The following is a 24,823-nucleotide window of genomic DNA, read 5'->3' on the forward strand; positions in this document are numbered from 1 at the left end:
TCTAGTTCTTTTAGTTGTTGAGGTATTTGAGATCATGCGAAAAAAAAACTTCGTTAATCTACATATTGCACAACTTATAGTTCAGCAGAACTTCCTTAATATACATGTATCTATAACTTTCTTTTGTCTAAACCCGTGAGCTTGTTCTCAGCCCGGATATTTCCAATAATTATCTAACGTTCGCTATAAGTTGAAATTAAGAAGAAAACTAAGAACAACACCTTTTAAATATTTGTAAACTCCTACGTTCGGCTTTAGACTTGCATACATTATTTTGCTAAAGGGTACTATACTCACTACTGTATGTACATTAAATAAAACACACGAATTAGCGAACAATTTCGTATATTTCTATTAGTGATAGTTCTCTACAATGAATATCTTGTTGAATATCTTCATTTCCAGCCAATTGACGTGGCATCCCAAGACATGGTTGATCTAAAATCAGTATTGTCCACTAATGTACAACCAGGCATTCGACTAGCAACGAAAGGAAGCGATAATCTAGTGGATCTGGAATCCGTTTATGACATGGCCAAAGGCAAGTCATCTTCTATGGTGATTGGAGCGAAATTTCATAGAAGCGAAAATCCGATGACCGGTGAAATGGTTTTAACTACTTTGCCAGATAACCTAGCTTTTAACACCACTTGCATTAACGATGGCCCCGTCGAAAACCAACACGTGGCCAATAATTTGCACCTCGACGGCGACCCTGAGGACAAGGGTACAGTAATCGGCCAAGTTGCAGGAGTACAGATAGCATTTATGATCGATTCTGGGGCAGATGTAAATACGGTCAGCAAGGAAGTGCTCGATATACTTTTGAATAGTGACGGTAAAGATGCTATATACAGTCTAAAGCAAGGGTCGGATAGACCGCTGAAAGCATATGCAACACAGGGTGCAATTCCGGTGGTGGCTTCTTTTGTCGCGGAGCTGTTTATCACCGCCGACCGTCCAAAGTTTTTGGAAAAATTTTATGTCATACAGGGTGCCGTTGCCCTGTTAGGTAGACGTACTGCAACGAGGTACAGTTTACTGAAAATGGGCTTGAATGTCCCGATTCAAGAGATTTGCATCGCAGACGAATCTCATTTGTTACCAGGTGAAATGCGACTAGTTTCCACGTCCGGTGAATTCCCCAAATTTAACGTACCTCCGGTGTTATTGGCATACAATAAAAATATGCCACCATCCAGACACGTGTTTACTAGTCTTCCTCCCGCTTTCAAGGAAGAAGCAAAACGACGGCTTGACGAATTGCTATCAATGGGTATAATTGAGAAAGTAACTAATGACATGGACAAGTCATTTTGTTCTTCGCTTTTGGTAGTCCCAAAAGGAAAATGCGATATAAAACTGGTGGTTGACCTTAGGGGACCGAACAAATGCATAATAAGAATGCCCTTCAAGATGCCTACGCTAGAGTCGATAGTATCGGATTTACATGGAGCTACGTGGTTTTCCACGATCGATTTGTCCAGCGCATTTTATCATGTAGCGCTTCACGAAGATTGCAGGCACCTGACAAATTTCTTTGCGGGCGACACGACATACAGATTTAAACGACTTCCTTTCGGTCTTTGCAATTCGCCTGATATCTTTCAGGAGATTTTACAAACCGTAATCCTAGCAGGCTGTCCGGGTACCATTAATTACCAGGACGACGTTCTCGTCTTCGGGGAAACAAAAGCAGAACATGACCGAAATCTGGAAATCGTTCTCTGTCGTTTACGAGAACACAATGTTCTTCTGAATGCAGCCAAATGTGTATTCGGGAAGCAATCCGTTACATTCATAGGATTTCGATTATCTCAAGACGGATGGAGCGTGGACAGCGATAAACGAAAGGCCATCGAAAATTTCCGCAGACCAGAATCAATCTCGGAAGTCAAAAGTTTGTTAGGTTTGATGAACTTCACCGAGCGTTTCATAGTTAACAGGGCAGAAAAGACGGAGAATCTTCGGTCGCTTACAAAATCAGATTCGTTCTACTGGACCCGTGCCGAGGAAGAGGAGTTAATGTATTTGAAGATGGAAGCACTAAACTCTATCGTTAAATTGGGATATTTTGATCATCGAGACAAGACAGAGCTCTACGTAGATGCTTCACCGATCGGTATAGGAGCCGTTTTGATACAGTTCAGTAGCTCTGGGGATCCTCGGATAATAGCGTGTGCTTCGAAGTCTCTGACTATCGCCGAACAAAGGTACCCCCAAACGCAAAGGGAGGCTTTAGCGATAGTGTGGGGTGTTGAACGCTTCATGTACTACCTCACCAGCAAACACTTCACGATACGAACGGATTCGGAAGCCAACGAGTTTATTTTCGGCAGTGAGCATCGTACTAGTAGACGTGCGATCACACGAGCTGAAGCATGGGCGTTGCGGCTCCTACCATATAATTTCAAAATAGAACGAGTTCCGGGTCATCAAAATCTCGCGGATGCTTTGTCTCGAATGATCAGCAAGACACAGGTTGGTCTCAATCCTAAAATAAATAAATTAGTTGAATGAAATGCAAATAGTCCTCATAGATTTTTTTAGAACATACGATCTTTTGAATAACTTGAAATCATTTATATTGTTTTTCTTCACAAAGGTTGACACACCATTCGACGAAGACAACGATAAACATATGCTCTATGCTCTGGATGCAGGTAACATGACTATTTCTTGGGCGGAGATACAGGTTGCTTCCGAAAGCGACGATGAACTTTCGCAGGTTAGATTGGGAATTGAATCAGGTAAATGGGCTCGTGAATTACGACGTTATGAGTCTGTATCAAAACACTTGCGAACATTGGATCCATTGGTATTTAAGAACAACTTAATCGTGTTACCTGCGAGTCTAAGAAGACGAGCAGTAGACGCCGCTCACCAAGGACATGTAGGCAGCGGTGCAACTAAACGCATTCTCCGGGAATTTTTCTGGTAGCCCAATATGGCAAAAGAAGCGGAGGACTTCGTGTCTAAATGTGAAACTTGTCTAATAATTTCTCGAAAAAATCCTCCGGTTCCTTTGTGCAGCCGTCAGCTCCCAAACGGCCCTTGGGAGATCCTCCAAATAGATTTTTTATCAGTACAAGGGTGCGGTTCTGGTCATCTACTGATGTGCGTGGACACGTATTCCAGGTTCTTGCACGTGGTAGAGATAAAACAAACTGATGCTCGTCATACAAACGCCGCCCTTTGCAAAATATTCGTAACATGGGGTCTACCATTGGTGCTTCAGAGTGACAATGGTCCTCCGTTTAGAAGCACAGAATTTGTGGACTATTGGGAAGCAAAAGGTGTTCGAGTTCAAAAGTCCATCCCGCTCAGCGCGCAATCAAACGGAGCGGTTGAACGACAAAACCAAGGCGTCATAAAAGCTTTGGCGGCCGCAAGACATGAGCACAGAAACTGGAGAGAGGTTTTGGAACAATATACATACATACACAACACGGGTCACACCTTTTGAACTGCTCGTAGGCTGGCGTCACCGAGGAACTTTCCCAAGCTTATGGGAGCAATCGAAGGTAGTAGATAGGAATCAAGTTGCGGAAGACGATGCCTATTCGAAGCTTGTGAGCAAGCATTTTGCCGACAAACATCGTGGAGCAAGGGAAAGCGATATCGTTGTAGGTGATAAGGTTGTAGTGGCAATCGCACAGCGTACAAAAACAGATCCGAAGTTCTCTAGAGAGACATTCTCCGTTTTGACAAGAGAAGGAGCGAAGGTAGTTATTCGAAGCGAAGCAGGGTTGCAAATGTCGCGGAATGTGCAAGATATAAAAAAAGTTCCGGTAAGGAGTCTCGAGGTAGAGAACGATAGCGACAAGGAGGGTTCAGCAGATGGAGCAGACGATAAAAGGAATAGTGGTTCCAAAGGCACTTCGGAACTTAAAAAGTCCTCGTTTTCAGCAACCGAAAATCTTACCGATAGGCCTAGGAGGATGGTCCGTAAACCAGCCAAACTGGACGACATGGTTTTATATAATATTATCGAGTGAAGAGTAGAGGTAGTGGAAGATGTAGGGAACAGGAAAGAGAACGAAATGAAAAGTATTTTAAAGATTCTAAAATGTGTGAGTTTAAAGAGGAGAGCGGTTGTAGAAGGGTTATGACGTATACATAGACGACTAAAAGAAACAAATACATACGAAAAAGAATAGAGAGGTTCGGTGAAAAAAATAAAATAAAGAATAAACGTCAGTCTTGAGATTAGCTTCAACGGAAGAAGTGCTGTGTTTTCTTGCGGATCAGATATCTGGTCGATTATCCGAACTCAACACCTTGTAGCTGGTAGCTGGTTAATGAAAGAGTTTGAATACGACCGGAAGACACGACAAATTGCAGACACGAAAGACCTTAGGGTCTGTTCACAAATTACGTAACGCTTTTGGGGGGAGGGGGGAGGTCCAACTTGCGTTATGCTTTGTTACACTAAAAGGTGGGGGAGGGGTGGGTATTACCAAATGTTACGCATAACGCGAATAAAAATTTATTTGAATGTTGTTGTTTTTAATCACTGATTGGAGTATGACTGACATTTGTATTTTTTTATTCTGATAGATAGCCAGTTTTGCTCAAAAATTGTTGCTAAATTTCGAGGCATTTTTGTCTCACGTATTTTATGATTAGATCTAACAAACCAAGTTTAAGTTAATAGAGGCAAGAGGGTTTTCATTGTAAGCAATTGCGTTTTAGCTTAGGCAGTTCAATTTACAAATTATATCGTTAACTTATATTAATCATTATCGAAATCAAGCACATAGTGGGACTGATATGCGTTAAAATACCAAGCGAATATTGTATTTCTTGACAGAACAGTTCCGATGCTAAACTATTTAAATGGCCATGGTCGCAAATTATATTTTCGTTTCTACTAGCTGCATTCTTGATATCCTTGCTTTTTCATTATGTGGCGTCTTTCTAACAGTGTTCAAAAAATTACAAAACCCACATGCTTCATATGCTCTAGAGAAGAAAAAAAATCTGCCTTTAAAATTTTCACAGTTACGCGTTTTATGGGGGAGGGAGGGGTTCCAAAAATGTTACTTTTTGTTACGAGGGGGAGGGAGGGGGTCAAAAACTCGGATTTTTGCGTTACGTAATTTGTGAACAGACCCTTACTGTAATCCTTATTTGTCTAGTGACAGAAATTTTAGTTTTGTTGTGTCAAACAAACTGGCGGATCTTTCGAATCAATGTTATTGATTTATGACATATTTCAACAACAATATGGAATGAATTAAATTTTATCAACAAAATCCAAATACCAATGGCATTTAAAATGTTGTTTTTTAAACATTTAAACAGATATAAGAGGTGCCCAATCTGCCCCAGGTGATCATAATGGCCCCAGGTCCCCTACCTAAGTTTCGACCATATTGATTCACAGGGTTAAAAATTCTTCCGGGAATACCAAAATGAATTGTGTGAAAAACGGCAAGTGGGCACTTTATTCTGCTGGCCAGTGTATGACCCCGAATCTATATATAAAGTTTGGTTTTGGAGCGATCCCCTAGTTCTTACGCGTAATTTATGTTCAAGAAGGCAAGAACCTAATTATGTAGGTCATTACAAATAAATTGAAAAATAATTTTACATCTTCTCCGAGTGATGAATGGGATAAACATGAGAAAATAAATATGAAAATAAGTAAAGTAAAAAACTTGAATTGAATTTGTTGAAGAAAATGTTAAAGAGTCACCAAATTTCTTAAATACTGTTTCCTACACCCAGCTATGCCATCTTTGTCATATCTTTTGTCATACTCACTCGAGTACGCGCGCTGTTGTATTTTGTACAACACAAACGAAAATACGATGCTCGCGGTACACAACACAAGCGAGCTTGTATGAGCATTCCAGTCCAGTACAGCGCACGTGCTGAGCCCTAAAGCACCTCAAGCCTCGATTCGGATCAATCGCGACCGATCCAGAACTGGGGTGGCATTGCGCTTCTCGACTCGGAACGAGCAAACCATGCAAACTGTCATACGAAAGGGCTGTCGAAAGGAGATGCGCAATGAGGCCCCTGAGTGTTCTAGCGAACCGTATGTGGTTCAAATGACCCGAACTGGGAGCTGTGTCTTGCTCGGAGCGGATCTTTGCGACGGGTTATCCCGCTAACATCCTACTGCACATTGTGCACTCCGTTTGTTTGCATGTCATGTAGCACGGTGCTCTGCATTTTTTACTCTCTTGTTTTTAGTTCTCTCGCATTTCGGAAACCGATACAGATGAATGCGCGCACTTGTATGAAAATTACTACGCATGGTTAGAAGCGCGCGCAACAATGCACTGATGAAGAGAAAACTTATGACACGTGATATGGTTCATATACATATCACAGACTAGGGACTGAAATGCAAGTTATTCAAATTAAAAATTTTAGAAACGTTATCAAAGTAGTCAACGTAGTCAAAGTAGTAATTATTAAGAAATTATTACCTGACTAACATTTAAAAAAAATCAAAATGAGGCAAATAGATAGAACCTAATGACTGACAAGAATGTTTAAAAATTCAAATATTTTTTTTAATATATGTACACACTTAAATCGAGAACTTCAGCTCGGTAATATTTTTTACCGAGTTTTCCCGGCAAACATGAATTTGAACCATGAATTTGAAAAATATACTGAGTTTTGTAATAAATTATACCGACCTCTCAGCAATGGTACAAAATTTACCGGGCATTGGTAAAAAAGATAACCGAACTATTCTGTTAAGCAAATGGGTTTGAAGTTGTCTGAAAAAAATACCGGGAACTCAGCAAAAAAAATACATTTTGCTGAGCCAACGGTAATACTTTTACCGAGTTCAGTTCAGACTAATTTCTCATGACGCTCGATGTGCCGCCATATTGCGTATACATTTTTCTTTGGTAGTTCTAAACTAGGGTAGCTCGTGTTTCATTGTCGTCGCAATAAATTAATGTTTGAAATTGATATTCTGGTAAGTAGAAGCGGTTCACTTAAGTTAGCAGCCATGGCCTGCAGGATGAATAAAAAAATCTTATTGAATTTCAGAAATGTGGCTGTATCCGTCAGGTTTTGCCCGGGGAAACCAATATTCTCCTCGGTTCAAAGCTGCACGTCGCCGACCACGCAGTCTACGGATGGTCCGAAAATCATCTTCCGAAGTATGGATCCACCTCTATCCTTGTGCACCCCAGTACCCGTCGGATTTCTATTACGGTAGCCTCACTCCTGGGGATTCAAAAAAGCTGCTCTATGAAATATATACGGGGATAAAAAACTACGGAAAACTTTCGCAGGGTGTGAGGCTGCCTTCAAGAACAATCTCAACCGGGTCGGCCAATTTTGTTCGAAAACGCTGTGGAAAATACTGTTTTGTTTTTGAATTAATAAACTTAATATCAACGAAAATTTGTTTCTCTTATTTTCCTTATCAATAAAGAAAACGAATACCAAATTACATTTTGCTCAGCAATATTCATTACCGAGGTCCGTATTTTTTTACAAATTCACCAGCAATTTTTTACCGAGTGCTCAGTAGCTGTTACAGATCAGCTCAGTATTTTTTGACATTTCATCATTGAGGCTGTGAACCGAGAACTCGGTAAATAGTTGAACTTTTTACTGAGCAGACTGCCGAGAGCTCAGCTGTTGAGAAATCGGTAATTCGTTTACCGAGCCCGTTAAATTAAATTAAGTGTGTAGCATTAAAGAACTGAAGAGCTGATCTAAGGGGCTGACTCTTTTAAATAAGCTGAACGGATCAAATCCGTTCACTACAATGTGCTGTTTTTCCCATCATGATGCATTATTGAGTGGTATGGGCGTTTTGCATCATATTCTCATGTTAAAAATGTAAACATTTAAAAAACGCGCACATACTGTTGTAAAATAAATCTGTATTGAGGTAATTTGACACTGGGGAATAAATGTATCTATTTCCACTTTAAATTTAAAATGTGGAAGGAAAAGTATGAAGCAGAAAATATAGTTATGACTTCCCGTTGGCGTAACCAACAAATTTATAAAAATAGATCATGTGAAACGGGAACTTCTATTTGTTTTTTTTTGAAGGCCGTACGTTAGAGTGATTCAAATTTTGACTTTTTCGCTCCCCTGTGCTTAAACGATTGTTTTTGCTATTTCAATAGTCCTCCCAAATTTTTAGCTGATTTGGATGTAATTTGATTGTACACGTGCCATTTGAAGGTTATATGAAAATTACTATGAGAATTGCCAATTATGCAAAGGATCGTTTCGTGAAGTAGCCCAGAATCTATTTGAATATATTTTACACTTCGCTATCATAGAATAGATCCTAAGCTGAAAGTCAGTTGTTGTTGCGAAGCAATCTGACTTCTGTGAGCAAAATTATAAAGAAAACAGAAATGCTCATTATTGATATTGATGTTATTCTTTTACGTGTTAAATTGGATTTCCCACAATTCAGTATTTCCCCAATAACTTTTGTTGCCATCATCAAATCGTTTAGCAACAACGACGATATTTTCCCTTGTTAAATTTCCTATGTTACTAACGTATTCTTACATTTTTACAGCTTAATGGGCAATGATGGGGAACGGTTTTTCACAAAAGTTACTGTTTTCATAGCAATTTTCATATAAGCTTCAAACTGCTTGTGCTCAGTCAAATTACATCCAAATTAGCTAAAAATTTAGGACGATTATTAAAATAGAAAATGCCATCGTTTAAGCATAAGGGAGCAAAAAAATCAAAATTTGAATCACTCTACCGTACATATATTACGTAAGCAATTATTACGTCGTTTTCACATGAACGATATGAATGAAAAATCATTGATATAAAAAAAATACAACGGGGGGGGGGGGTGTGAAAAACTCAGAAAAAAATCCCTTGCGTAATAAGTGTGCAACCTTTGTGCAACTTTTCCACGCAAAGAAGATGATCTCCTGCGTGGAATGATTTGCTGTTCCGTGTAATATGGCCATATTCGTTTGAGCCTTATACCAGACAAGACTGCTGACACCAAAATGCTCTCATACAATTTATTCCAAGATTCATTCGATGGGTACCTGTTCAGAAATGTAATTGTAGTTGTAATTGTAATTTTTATTGTGTGTAGTGTGTTTATTAAGCGATATGTTTTATTGTTTTTAGCAGATATCATTGTTTTCAGGAAAAAAACGTCCCGCGTTCAAAATAGTGAAAGCAAATGTTTTATCCTGCCTATTTGCTTGCGTGAAAATAGCACAAATAGAAATCCTTACAAAAAATATGAGAACTTACATTCTGAAGTGATAAACTTATTAACCCAAAAAAAAATCCTGTGCTTGTCACATCAGGGAGGAGAACACACCAAGCTGTCATCGAAAGAAAAAATAGAATTATTGAAATTTCACACGGTGTGGTAAAGGAAATGAAGTATATTTTTATTATAAAGCAAAAATTAAAAATGTTTTTAAAAAAATCTAGGTTTTGAGGGGTTTGAATTTTAAAAGCTTACACAATAAACATAGTACATATTTCGATATTTATATTTTTTGAATAAAGATTGTTGAATTTCTAACCCCACAAAACTAAAAAAAGTTCGTCTAAAAAAAATTATAACGTTCTAGAGGCATTTTAAATCCCATTTCCTATATCATTCCGTGTCAAATTTCCTCGATTCTATTTTTTGTCGAGATTTTTCCAAGTGGCAGCACTGATGAAGAAACCGCCCCTATTATTTTATAGCGAGGATGTCACACGCATCGATATAGAAAATGTGTCTCTTCCATCATTCGCTTATTTACCGGATATATGTCATTCGAATTCATATAGCTTCCAATTGGAATTCATATAGCCTCTATTTGCTACACATTTGAAAATGTAGCATTAAAAATTCGACGGCAAAATCAATAATGGAGTGATGTATGAGTTCATTTCAAAAAGGTTTGACACCTCCCAAACGTCAAAATAATGAACCCGCGCATCACTCCTTCGCGGCTGACGAATGGATGAAGTGTGTGTGCAGGGCAGACAGCTGTCTCGTCCCGTCTTAGGTTTGAATGACTGAACCAACAAGCCAAAAACGAAAACGCAACCACAACAACACCAGACTGTCAAAGAGCAGCGTCAATCCAAAGAAGGAACATGAAGGAGAAATTCTTATAGAGATTTTTCTTCAGGTAGTGATACTTCAGGTATGTGTTTATCTGGTATCTGGCAGAAATAGTGTTTACCTACATCTGCAATATATAAACGGAATAATAATTTCGGCGAACCACAGTGTCTAATTTATAACAAATTTCAAGTAACTATTATTTTTATTATTTGTTTATAATGTTAAGTTTTATGCCATCTACTACAGTTTACAACGACAACACCGAAATGAGGTCAGAACACGATGAGGAGGAGTTATCACAGCCTGTGACTACAGTCAATCAAGATCAAAATAGTGACCAATGTCCAGAAATGATGGACATCAAACGTGAAGAGATTGAAATTTTCGACAGTTTTACCATCAAACAAGAAGACGACGAGAACTTCGATAGTTTTCTCCACGGAAATGTGACAAATCAGTCCACGGCCGGCCGTGAATATGATGCCCTTTTGAAAAATGAAGTGGATGAAGTAATATCACAAAACACAGCTTCCCTTCAACAGTCAAATTTTCAAGAATTAACAGATTACAAGGAGCCTTGGCTTATGGGTGTTGGTGATCAATCGCAATCATTTTATGAATCAAATAATTCATCAGAGCAACAAATAATTGAAGCTCAAGCAATCGACGACATTAGCAACATCATTAAGATAGAATTTCAGCATTCAGTTGATGTATCTAATAATCAAATAAGTAAACCTATTTCCATCGAAATTGGCAGTGCTATCGAAAGTCCCACGAAGAAACCGATTTGTTTCACCAGCCCTGATTCTGATGTAGTTCTATACGTTACCGGATTAAGGGATAAACAAACGTCTAAGAGTGATCCGCCCATCATGAAATCAATCAAATCAGAAGAACTGATAATCGATGACACCCCGGAGAAACCTGAAATAAAAATACCGGACGTTCCGCTGTCCCAGCCTGCTGCTTCCAGTAAGAAACGAGTGAAGAAAAATCTTAAGTCATCGTTTATCAGTGAATGGGGATGCCACATATGCAACAGGATGTTTCGCAATAGGGGAGGATTGATCCAGCACAACAACAGCCACCACTCCGGAGACAAGCCGTTTGTCTGTAGAGTGTGTGGAAAGCGTTTTTTCAACGAGGACGCCTTGCTGCAGCACGAGCTAAAACACGAAAAAGCTGATAAACCGTTCAAATGTAACTTCTGTACGAGGCAGTATATCCATTCGTACGATCTGAGGCGGCACGTGGTTCTGCATCACACACCAGATGCCCCCTACATCTGCAGGTACTGCAGTAAGGCTTTCGACAGGAATGATCACGTGAAAGACCACGAAATAAGTCATGAAAACGGGACGGTGAAAGGTCGACGAAAGAATAAGAAAAAATCTCATTCTGACAAATAAACTTATGGAATGCTAGTTTTAGATTAAATCCCATTTTTTCCCCATAAAAAACGTATTGAGAAAATCCATTCTAGGTTGGTTGTTGTGAGTGTGAGATATTAGAAAATAGGTAATCCACTTCCAGCATGCAAGGATGACAGATATTCAAATAACATTCGTATAACGGTTCGGTTGCCAACATTTACTAGTGGATAGCAGGCCATGACTTTGCCTCTTTCCTCGTCGGGCAACGAACGAAGTTGCACGCTCGATAAGACAGCACACTAGCGATCTCACCAACGGATAGCTCGTTCGGCGGAATTGGGCCACACTCACACAGTTGTCAATCATCTTAAGTAACTGTAGGGTTGTTACGCGATTTGCCGCGGATTTAGTTAACGATTTTAGAGCTTCGCGCGGATTTAGTTTTTGGTAAAAAAATAGTAAATAAAATGCTAGATCTAAGGGCGTTCACTTGTAAATTAGATGGGCTTTATTTTCATTATCAAATGCAGGGTTGTTACGACTACGCGGATTTGGCGCGAATTTACATAACGATTTTGGGGTTTCGCGCGGATTTAGTTTTTTTTTATGAAAATCAATAAAATTGAATGCCAGATTTCAGGACGTTTATTTTAAGTCTGTCTAGATGGGCTTTATTTTCATTAGCAAATGTTATTGAACAAAATGTACGTTTGAGGGTTATTAACATTATTTTTCGGATATGTCCAAGCCCTTATTGAATGGCATGCATTTTACACTCTTAAGCATTGTTTAAACAAATGTTATGAGGAGAGGTATGCCACTTGTCATTTCAAATCCATTCTGAAACATGACGTACACAAAAAACATGTCTATTGGACATGAACACCTATTTTATCGAGTAAGTTTCTTTGTAATTTCGAGATACGCTAGATGTACCAGTCGCACCAGTTGTCGCACTAGTGAATTATAGGGTAAGACGGTATAATATGCCCCCCCTAAGGCAACTCCTTGATAACTTTTTACTTTTCAACGCAATTTATGCAAACTTTGTGTTATTTGGTAGTCCAGGAAGTCGCAAATGCATTGCCCGTGAGTAGTCGTATAAAAATATTACAGGTAACACGCGTAATAATGATTTTTTGAAAAGTCGTGAAAAAATGAATTTTAAAAAGTGCCTGGGCAATACGACACCTCAACCAAAGTCATTTAATAGCCCTTCATTAGTATTTTATCAATCCCATAATAAAAAGGCTACAAATCCTTATGCGCTTGACATTAAAAAACCAACATAGGTCCATTCAAGCAGGTTTGAATTACATTTCAATATTTTCCATACAATTCGGAAGCAACTGCTGCAGGCTCGCTGCGCTTGTGTCCAGTTGGTAAGGGCATATCGTCCTGCCTACACTGGGGCGTTTTGGCCAGTGAAACATGTTTTCAAAAATCGTTACATTTTTGAAGATGGAAGCAATTTTATATCATATTAACCACTAAGAAAAGTAATTTTGTTGCCCAACTGAGTGTTCCAGTGCAAGTTTTGCGGACAGTATGCCAGAGTCGCTCCAGAATGTTCAGCAAACAAACATTAAAAGTTACATCAAAACTGTGACTTTTTGTATTTTGCAAATATTTTCATTATGTAATACAAAAATATTCCCATATTCACATAGGATGATGGTTTTACAAATATTTATAGGTACCAACTGAATTTGACCCTTAGTTAGTTATAGTTTTCTAGAAATCAAAGGGGGGCGCTTTGGCCAGGTGGGGCGCATTATACCGTCTTACCCTACACCAAGTGGCACATCACATCACCACAAAACGTTCTCTAATCAGTGAACCATATTCATATGACACGATAAAACCTTTAATCTCCTCCAAATCAAACAAACCATAATTGTAAAAAATGATTTTGCTTAATTTTTGTCGTCCTTTGCACCAGTTGTCGCACTAGTGGTCCCAATATGGCCAATCCCATAAGAAAACAATGGGATTTGCCATAATAGGAACCAAAATTAAGAATAGTGCCACAACTATAGTATAGTACATGCGTTCCTATTAAGGACTAAGCAGTTTTAGGTACTATTAAGCATATGCGGTATTTCGAAAAATTTCGTTTCAGGTGGTTCGAAGCGAAATTCCGCGGAATTTCGCGGAATTTGAGCATGGCGAAATCTCTTTTCTTGATTTCGTTTCGTTTTGTAAAATTACAAAAATTTCGCTAGAAAAAACTAGCTTCTAACGAAATTTAACGGAATTCCGCGGAATTTCGAAACAAATTTAGAATAATTCATACTTTATATTATCAAATAATTTTGGCTGCGCCGCTGAACAAAATCGTTAAGTTGTTTTCAAAACTTTAGGTTTTACAATTTTTTGTATTAACGCTAGATAACCCCATTCTTAGTCGACAAATACTATAAAACGTCTTCAGTGTTTCCATGATTAAAATTTTGTGATATTTTTTTAACTATTTGCACAATATGAATGAGGAATCGATCGTGTTGCTGCTAGTCATGGGACGGCAGCTAGTCCGGGAGAACGCGAAGTGATAAAAATCTACCTCGCGTAGCAGAAATTTGTTTAACCAGTGTGCAATCGATCGTGTTGATGCTGAACACGCCAGATAGTGTAGGAGAACGCGAAGTGATAAAACTAATGTCTGCATCGAAGAGCACAAAATTATTTAGTGCGGAATCGATCGTATTTTAGAAGATTATTAAACGAAGCACATTGATCTTGCATTGGATTGATTTAAAACACAGTTTTCGTCTTCTTGTTTTCAAAATAACTTATTTTACAATAAATATTTTGTCGCTTACCAAGGGGTTTCACATGAATTACCCAAGTAACACGGTTTGTTGTATGAGTGTTAAAAATATATCTTCCGAACATATAGTATATTACGTTTTGGTATGAAATACGGCTTTGATTACTTTCACACGACCCAAACACCGCAAAAATTATCGATATTTTTAACATTTTTCAGTCGCAACCTTGTTTTTGATTGCACATTCACAAGACTAAACTTCAGTACTAAGGATGTTTTCAATAACCGACTTTCAACATTGTTCTGTCAAATTGAATACCAAAACAAAAATGCTGACCAACACGTTCAAAGAAATAATTTTTATACAAAAACGAATGAAAACAAGCATGCATGAAATGATGAACACCATTTTAATAATACTAATAAACATATACAAACTGAATAAATAAATCAAATTTGTTTCGAAGTCTCGGTCGAAACATTATATGCGGCTCATGTTTCATTGGCTAACTTTTCATTTTACTTCTCCTAAATTCATTCGCCATTGATTGAAGAAAAATATAACTATGCCAAAACATAATTTTGAAATTGATATGTAAACAAATTCTCGAATCTGCAAAAGAAAAAAGAATATGGCGAGTTGTCGATAAACATCAGGGTCGATGAAGAACGTTCATAACAGTAATCTTTACAGATGTTGAAATTACGTTAAACTTCTATCATTGGGTATATATTCTGACGAGACAAATGTAAAAAAATGAACATGTTATGACATTGTTCGTAAAATCTTCCTGTAGACATGTCTCACGCTTAGTTTCATAGGGGCGTAACTGTATTGATCGATTTCTCTTAATCGATTTAATATTTTGCTGATAACTCAATTGTTTCAAAAGCTACAACCGTGATTATCGATTCTAGTGCAAGATACATTTATCCTTTATTGCACCAAACCATTAAATCATCGACAAACTAGCACAATTCGCCACTATGATAAAAAGAAAACATCGACGAAAATAAATCGATCAATACAGTTACGCCCCTATGAAACTAAGCGCGAGATGTTTTATGTTGTGAGAATGTGAAACGAAACATCTAAAAAAACCAAACAAATGTCAAAAATCGACATGTTATCAGCAAGTTGTGAGAATGTAGTATGAAATTTCTTCTCTGATCAAATTGTTGTATGTTTTGCAAAAACCTTATCATAGCTTTCCTTAAACATAACATGTTTTGTATTTCATTTTCCCGACCTTTATACAACATCACTAGCTTTATGTACCCGGCCTTGCTCGGAGTTGCCAGTTTGGTTCGCAGTTTTTTTTTCACAATCGGAAAATAATAAAACCAATTGGTTAACAGTGTAGTTGTGTTTACTTGTCGATACCTTATCATTTGATTAAAAGAAGGCTTTTGGAAATATTGACTGATTTTGAAGAAGGGGTTGTGGGTTTGATTAGCTTTGTTCCGGGCAAACGTCTATTTCTAAAGAAGGGAAAACATCCACCGATGTCTTATTCCGGGAAAACGCATATTTTTAAAGAAGGGATCACACCCACCATTGCCTTATTCCGGGAAAATGCCTACTTTTAAAGGAGCAATCACATCCACCATCCAGAAGGAAACACATTATTCATTGCTTTTCACTGGGCAAACTATGATTCCGATGAAGGGTAACAATTATCATTGCTTTATACCCAGCAAATGCATGCTTTCTATGAAAGATTTTTCTGATGCTGTTCAGTATTATCCCAAATTCACTTCATGTTGAATGACCTTAGGCCAAATAGTGTTATGTTAATGGCCTGCTTCATTCAGGGATATGTCATTTTCAGGGAAATGTTATTGTCGAGGATTTGCTATTTTTGAGGAATTGTTTTCGGATCATTGTACAATGTCAAAAAACCTCGGATGAACTAAATAAGAGGGATTTTAAATTAAGTCGTTTTCTAAACAATACCCAACCCCAACATCCTCCCGCATTTCAAAAACTCCTCCCAGCCCCTCTAAAATAGTTTCCTTTGGGTTAACAATACATGTTTAAATATTTGATTTTAATTCAGCCATGCGATAAAAAGGTATACTAAACTGTTCGTTTAATAAACATAATCTTTCTCGAAAAGCTGTGACAGTCCTAGACAGACAATATGGGTTCCAAATTTGGTGGACATCGGTAAATGGGTTCAGAAGTTATGCTGAATTGATCGCTAACTAAACAGTACCTCTCTCTCTTAACCTCCCCATTTTAAAAGGACCTACCAATATCTACTGAAATCGTTTCCTTACGACAGACAATATTTGATACAAATTTGGTTCAAATCGGTCATGGAGCTCTAGACTTACATTGTGTTTATCGATTGCTGAACAGTACCCCTCCCCACATACCATCTCTTATTTCCAAAGAGCATCCCTAACCCCCCTACCGTCGTCTCCTTAAGATAAAGAATGTGTGTTCCAAATTTGGTTGAGAACGGCCAAAGGGTTCAGAAGGTACACTGAGTTGATCGATGACTGGAATCATGACTGATTTTGAAGAAGGGATCGTGGGTTTGAAAAGCCTTATTCTGGGCAAACGTCTTTTTCTAAAGAGGGAAAAACATCCATCGATGCCATATTCCGGGCAAACGCATATTTTTAAAGAAGGGATCACACCCACCATTGCCTTATTCCGGGCAAATACCTACTTTTAAAGAAGCAATCACATCCACCATTCAGAAGGAAACACATTAATCATTGCTGGGCATACCATAGAACCTCGGATGTACTAAATAAAAGAAATTTAAATTAAGTCGTTTTCTAAACAATACCCAACCCCAATAACCCCCCCCTCCTCCCATTCCAAAAGTCCCTTCCAGCCTCTCTATAATAGTTTCCTTTAGGTAGAGATTACGTGTTTACGTGTTTGGTTTGAATTGACCCATGCGATAAAAAGGTATACTAAACTGTTCGTTCAATAAATATACAATCCCTCTCATTCAGCTATGACACTCCTACCCAGTCTGATATAGTCTTCCTTAGACAGATAATATGGGTTCCAAATTTGGTGAACATCGATAAATGGGTTCAGAAGTCATGCTGAATTGATCGACAATTAAACAATACCCCTCTCCCACACCCTCCCCCTTTTAAAATGGCTTAATACCCATATCCACTAAAATCGCTTCCTTAGGACAGACAATATTTGATACAAATTTGGTTCTAATCGGTCATGAGGCTCAAGATTTACATTGAGTTGATCGATTTCTAAACAATACCCCTCCCCCCATACCCTCCCTCTTTTGTATAGAGCATAACTAACCTCCTATAGTCGTCTCCTTATGATAAAGAATTTGTTTGAAATCGGCAAAGGGGTTCAGAAGTTACACTGAGTTGATCTATAAGTAAGAAATACCCTTTTCCAAAGAGCATCACTAACCCTCCTATCGTCGTCTCCTAAAGATAAATAATTCGTGTTCAAATTTGGTTGAAATCGGCCAAGTGATTCAGAATTTACACTGAGTTAATCGATAACTAAACAATACCCCTCCCAACCCCCCCCCCCCTCTTTCCAAAGAGCATGCTAAACCTCCTATCGTTCCCTCCTTAAGATAAAGAATTTGTGTTCCAAATTTGGTTGAAATCGGCCAAGTGGTTCAGAATTTACACTGAGTTGATCGATAACTAAGCAATACCCCTCCCCCCACACCCTCCCCCTTTTCCATAGAGCGTGCTTAACCCCCCTATCGTCGTCTCCTCAAGATAAAGAATGTGTGTTCCAAATTTGGTTAAAATCGGTAAATGGGTTCTGAAGTTATGCTGGAACATACATACAAACATACAAACATTGAGTTTTATATATATAGATTACTAGATCTTTGCTAATAATGATGTTTTTGGTGTTACTTCCCGGGCAAAAGCCATGAACAGAATAACAAAACATGATATGGACTTGATTGATATAAGAGATAAAAGAACAAGCAACAATATCAAAAATTTGCACCGAAATATCATTTAAAAATCAAGATATGCTATGAATAAAAACAAACTAATGGCACATGATATTGATCACTTATTACAAATAGCATAATTTGATCTCCTCATGATATTTTAGTGCAAAATATTGATATTGTCGTCTGATCTTTTATCTCTTATATCAATCAGATCCATATCTCATTTTGCTATCTTATCAACATTTGATATTATTGAGCTATTTTCGTTTACTCGGGTTGGGTACCTTCTCAACTAACCAACGATTCCTTTTCCGTAGCGCTCACGGAGATGCAGAGCATACCTCGGTCTCTTAAAACAATGAGTGTTAAACTTATTTTCCTCTCCTAATACTAAATTGACTATAAGCACCGTTATTGTTCATGAATTGGAAACTCTGAAGCAAGTATACAATAAGAATAACTTTTTTGTAAGCCAAGAATATTATTTAATTGGTGAGCTGTGCATACTTGCTGTTTCTCGGCCAATCATGATTAGCAACTACGATGTGAAAAGTTAAGAAACGCTATTAAGCTCTTTTTCGACTATTTGCACAATATGTGAGGACCATTGCAGATTTGTGGGCATTTCTAGATCTTCGCATGGAATTTGCAAAAAAAATCCAGAACGGGTTGAAAGATCATTAAAATTGCTGAAAATTCTTTACTTATGATTGCTTTCAGCACATACTGACCATAACAGCTGTTCTCATCTGCCAAGGACACACACACACAATAGCTCAGTTTGTCGAGCTGATTGTATATAAGACTATCGGTCTGTGAAATTCAATACATATCTTTGTGCATTTTAGAAAGGTGCACAGGATTCTTCTAGTGAGCAAATATATGCTATATATGTAGACGAGGAATAAGAAGGAATAAACCCTTTTCAAATGTTGATCTAGTAATATCAATCCTATATCTGCGTATACGCCTGGCAGATGTGGATACATAGTTAAGTATCTAACTAAATAAAAAAATAAAAGTCAATACTGTAAAACCACGCTGACACGACCCCAGTCAACACAAAATCATATATGATGCAACATAAGATGTCAAGTGGAGGCGATATTCGTATATATTATATAGGGAAGTACCTATATGGACTCCACTTTAGCATCTTATTCGACATCATATACGATCTTGTGTTGACTGGGACAATATGAAGTATGCTTCAGCATAATTACATAATTCTTAAGTGAACTAATGTTTCAAACGAAATTTGAATCCGTATATGAAAAATCCCACAATTTCTTTATTTTTATATACTTACTGATATACTTACTGATATAAAATTGATCAGATTCAGGAGCACACGCTCCACAATGAATTCCTTTGAAAGCGGCACAAATGCTGGGGTATTGCCTTATCGCCAATGGTATATGCGGCAAGAATGTGGCGATTTATCACAGATTGCCTCTTCAGTTATTATAAGTCTTTTGGTCGCAAAACAGTTATTCGACTTCGAAAAAGTGAAATCAGAATTGCGTACATAATATAAAACCAATCCAATAAAAATTCCGCGGAAAAGAAATCAAAATTTCGTTTCGTTTCGAAAAATTTCGAATTAAATGAACCTTGATTTCGTATCGTTTCGAAGTCTCGGAAGAAATCTATATTTCGTTTCGTTTCGATCCGAATCAACATAGACATTTTAAATTTCGTTTCGTTTCGTTTCGTTAGGAAAAAGTGTGTTATCGCATACCCTTAGATACTATCGCGAATTTTAATGCGGTTTTCACATTTGTTCTAAGGAGCAGGAAGGGAAGCCTTTCACATGACAATCAACATCAAGACCACCCATATGTCTTTTATTTTTGTTTTTTAAAATAGTTGTTCTCGACTATATATGGCGACGGTTGGTACACCAACCCAATTTGCCAGTTTATGATTGATTGATTGAGCATGAAGCAGAATTGTTTGGCACTTCGTCTCATAGTTCTCATTTTCATCCCATCAAAAACAATTGTCGCCGTCAAATTGTGGCCGAAGTGTGCGGTTTCGATGCCGACCAAGTCGAAATTAGAAGAAGAGATGCGCCCTTTGGTTTCCCTGAATTCGGTCGAAGAGAACGCAACTATTTTCAAGGAGTTCTCAGAATTAGCAAAGCTAACAAGATTCGTCGCATACTGTTTCCGATTCCGGAACAACTGCAAGTTACCAAGAAATCAGCGTGTGCTCACTGCCCTGGCGCCTAAGGATGTGGAATGTGCGTTACAGAGCGTGAATGAATAAAGCTTCCAATGAATGATTAAATTGGTTATGATTAAATCATTTAACTTTATGATTAAAGATTATGATTAATGATTTATTCATTTTTGACAATGATTAATGATTATGATTAACGATTAAAATCATTTTTTACAATGAATAACGATTATGAATAATGAATAAAACGTTTGAAGTATGATTAGCGATTACCGATCGTGATTAAATGTTGACAGAATATATGTATGATTAATGATTAACGATCGATATGATTAATGAATAATGATTATGAATAATCAAATTGAATGATTTGAATAGTGATCAATAGTCAAGTAACCTTTCTTCCAAATTGAGTTATTAAAAGGTATAAAATTTTATGATTATGATTAAAGAACAATGAATAAAAGCGATGTATGCAATGATTAAAATTGATGATTAGTGAATAAACTCAAAACAATTATGAATATGATTAGTGATTAATGATTGAATGTAGAATTATATGATTAATGATTAGTGATTAATGATTAAATCATATTTTTTACCCCATTCGTCGGGCGGATCGTGAGTTACGGAAGCTGCGGAAGGAATTCCAGCAGCAGTTCAAGTTCGCGGAATGGGGCGAGTACTGTGCAGGGAATGGCATCACTTTCCGATTTATCCCGGCACGTTGTCCACATTTTGGTGGCATCTGGGAGGCCGGAGCGAAATCATTTAAGTACCACTTCCGCCGTATCATGAGACAAAAGGCTTGCTCAATAGATCAACTTCTCACGGTCGTAGCCCAGATCGAATCTGTCCTGAACTCTCACCCTCTCGTCCCTCTTTCTGATTCTCCAGATGACCTAACGGCTCTGACACCAGGGCACTTTTTGATTGGGGAGCCTCTAGTCTCAATTCCCGAGCCAGACCTGCTTCATCTGTCCCCTAATCGCCTCACCCGTTTGCAGGACATGCAACGCTCAGTTCAAGATCTGTGCGCTGCTAGTCACGGGACTGTGTAAGCCAGCTACATCAGCGTAGCAAGTGGAAACGCCCATCTGCGGACGTTCGAAAGGGTCAACAAGGGTCAAGGGACAACTACCCATCACTACAATTACCTCTCGGAAGCATCGTAGAAACCATAGCCAGGTCAGACGGTCGAGTCCGCGTTGTGGTGGTTAAAATGGGTGCTGGGGAGTACAAGCGGGCAGTCATGGAGATCGCGGTGCTCCCAATCGATTCCAACAACGAATAGAAGGATAGATCAAAAATATCGCCACCTGGCGACCCAGTAGTCGGTTGAAACGGACGGTTTCAACGGTGGCCGGCATGTTGTGAACCTGAAAACATAAAATAAATTTATACAAATTAAAGCAACAATTGAATTATATCATAAATATTACCTACCTTCTTACTTACCTTGAAACTTGTAATTAAACACACACATACAGACACTAAACTCTGCTCGAATAATCACAAAAAGAAAATCCAAAACCCACAAGGTAAGGTACTCCGGGGCAAGTGGGACCTAAAAAAACACTAGTTCAGCAAAATTGTTAACGCATACTTAGAAAACAGAGTATTTCAGGACATTAACCACGGATACATCATTATATGCTTCCGATGTTGAAGTGTAGACGTGTTGTAAGCCATTTATTCAGTTACAAAAAGTATTGTTTGTGACATAAATAAATTAACCTGTGGGACCCACTTACCCCTTCAAACGGGGCAAGTGGGACCTATTCTGCTTTATACTGTCGAGCGTAACTTATTAGAAGAATGTAGATAAAATGTTCATATAATTTCTGAGTCGTAGTATTTCAGATCATGGATGGAGGTTTATTGCTTGTCAGACTTTCGTTTTTTTGCAAAAAGAAAGGGATTACAATGTTGGCAAATATAAAAACAAGACAACAACCGGTTTACTGTTTAATTGGCTGTTGCCTTGCTTTCCATTAGCCTACTTTTTTACCAAATGTGTTGGATGGAAAGGATAAGCAAATCTTTGATCACTTTTCGAATGAATGTTTCTCTGTTTAGAACACAAATTATTACATAAATTAGAACTTCAAATGGAACGTTTTTTATTCAGGCGATGCGCAGTGTTGTGAATTTGTAATAGAACGAAATGGCTAATTTATGTCTTAAGCATTTTATTTATCTGAAAATCTGTTAATCTGATGCGAAGTTTAAAAATAGCAAAACCTGTTGATCTATTGTAGAATAAATGGATTGTTTGCACTGTCAACGGAGAATTTCGCATAGTTATAACCATTGATTTTTTCCATGAGGGAGGTCATTTTCAGGAAGTAAAATACATATTTGGTTAATCAACTGTACACTACTTCTAAACAACGAAACCAATGATATCAACTGCATTTAATTCAGATCCATATGATATATGAGTGTTGAAGTTATTTTTCACTAGACCTCAATTTAAAAACAGGCTAAATGGCTCTATCGAAAATGATGTTCAAATATGTCCCACTTGCCCCATGTATGTTAAAACTCATGGGAAAGTGAAAATTGCAGATTTTGGCTTTAATCAAAACTTTTGAATCGTTTTCTATGCCACACAATTATTTAATAGCTCAAAATATTCACTCTCCACATCAATGATAAATTTAGAAACGACTATTTTGTTGGAAATCCATTGAATTAAAATAAAAGTAATAGCTTCTGCCGGTAGTTTAAAGTCATGATTAAACAATACCATTAGTATTGAGCCGCAAATGGTTTTGATTCCAAATATTTTTGTGTCAGGCGAATTCGTTGATAGTTCTGCTTCATCTTTCTAGAACATTGTTATCATTAAAAACGTTCACCGATTAATCGGCAGCCATAGTACCCACTTACCCCGTATTTTCACTTGCCCCGGGGTACCTTACAGACAACAAGAAACCAAAGCCCATATCAGTTCAATAGTAGCTATCATCCACTAAAGTGCGCGTTTCTCTAATCGAGTTTCTACCACAATCCGAAAAACCAGATTTTGTGGTCTTCCAGTAATTCGGTCCGTCGTATTCACGATAGTTTCTCGGTACCGCGACAGTGTCCGTGCGAGTGGATCCAGTGTCCGCAAATTCGTCGTCGTCGAATGTTAGCAAAAAGAAGTGACGAGATTGGTGCTGTATTTCTTTGTTTTGCGATGAGATGAATATGTTCAGTGAGCAGGAAAACCAGGGGTCTGCGAAGCGGCCATGTTTTTGATACCAGCATCAAAATCATCGATTAATTTAATACGAAGGCGTAATCATAATCGTTGAAACCTGCCATTGAAAATATATTTTGAATATCGTCACCTGTCATAAGACGAGTTTAAACAATCCCATTGAATTCCACCACTTAAGTGGTGGAATTCAATGGGATTGTTTAAACTCGTCTTATGACAGGTGAAAACATTCCACTAAAAAGCTCAAAATAATTTTCTTATTGAATATCGTGATTTTTTCGCGAAGTAGAGCGCTTGGTGCCAATTGAAATATGAAAATTTATTAAAGGCATCAATATTCTTGTTGAAATAGCACCTCGCATTCATACTTTCGCACAAGTTCTTGAAAAATGATAAAAAATAATTACGTCTTTTTGGAAAAAAATCACTTCGGAATAGTGGTTTGTTTACCAAATAGAATTGTCAGTGGGAAACCCAATTTCAATAGAACAATGGGAAACTCAAAGATGTTGGCTATTGTCAAACGTAGTGGGTAGGATTGGGGTTGCCAGACACCTGAGGAAAACAGAACAGCTCACCCATACCCTCTCATAAAAAAAATCGTGAAGATTTTTTTCACTGTGTTAGAACGTTTTATATTGCTTTCATACAACAGTGTTTATACAACAATTGAAAACATAAAAATCTTCCTTGATTTGATGCAGATGTCTTGCCTCCGCAGAAATTCGTCCAAAAATTAGAAGATGATTCTCAAAAGTTATTTATGAAGGATTTTGAGCGATATTTTCGGATAACTCCACAGCCTACAGAGGATTTCTGCAGCATTCAAAATCCGAAAAGTTATAAAGATTTTTTGGAGGGATTTCTGCAGAATTTCTTGGAGTAATGACCGCAGGAATTACTGTAAAAAATCCGCAAGAATGTCGCCTTGAATTTACAAAATAATTTCAAAAAGGTTATCCGGTTAAAGCGATGATCGAAGGAATTTCTGTAAAAAGTCCTTAAAAATGTCACCGGGAGTTTTTTCGCTTCAAGTCACTAATCAATTTATGCAAGAATTTCTAAGGCAATTTCCGCAGAAATTCGTAGAGGGATTTCTTCAAGTAGGCCCTGTAGATTTTCCGCAGGTAATTTTTGAAGAATTTTCTTGAACTTACGACAAAATTCCCAAATGAATTGCCGCATAATTTCCTACGAGAATTTTTGTAAGAATACCCGGAGGAATTTCCTCAAATGTTCTCGGAAGAATTTCCGCTGACAACTTTGGAGCGACTTCTGTAGCAGATCCAAGAGCAGTTG

The 24,823-nt window shown here is 37.8% G+C and overlaps 1 protein-coding gene across 3 annotated transcripts; it reads left to right on the top strand.

The window, feature by feature from the left end:
- The first annotated feature begins 9,979 nt into the window (after window positions 1-9,979).
- LOC134219134 (zinc finger and BTB domain-containing protein 14-like) lies at window positions 9,980-11,497 on the top strand. 3 transcript variants are annotated; one of them, XM_062697830.1, is made up of 2 exons: window positions 9,980-10,136; window positions 10,304-11,497. In XM_062697830.1, exon 2 carries the CDS (start codon window positions 10,324-10,326, stop codon window positions 11,467-11,469), a length of 1,146 nt encoding a protein of 381 aa, XP_062553814.1. In that variant the 5' UTR covers window positions 9,980-10,136; window positions 10,304-10,323; the 3' UTR covers window positions 11,470-11,497. The 3 variants fall into 3 exon arrangements, with proteins under 3 accessions (XP_062553814.1, XP_062553813.1, XP_062553815.1); XM_062697829.1 differs by having other exon boundaries at window positions 10,072-10,136; window positions 10,284-11,497; XM_062697831.1 differs by having other exon boundaries at window positions 10,134-10,246.
- The last annotated feature ends 13,326 nt before the right edge of the window (window positions 11,498-24,823 follow it).

This window comes from Armigeres subalbatus, chromosome 3 (genome assembly GCF_024139115.2).
Source record: "Armigeres subalbatus isolate Guangzhou_Male chromosome 3, GZ_Asu_2, whole genome shotgun sequence".
NCBI classification, from domain to species: Eukaryota; Metazoa; Arthropoda; class Insecta; order Diptera; family Culicidae; genus Armigeres; species Armigeres subalbatus.

Bases quoted from the DNA above. Each gene is read 5' to 3' on its own strand.
- LOC134219134 (XM_062697829.1), top strand. From the start codon at position 10,288: ATGCCATCTACTACAGTTTACAACGACAACACCGAAATGAGGTCAGAA.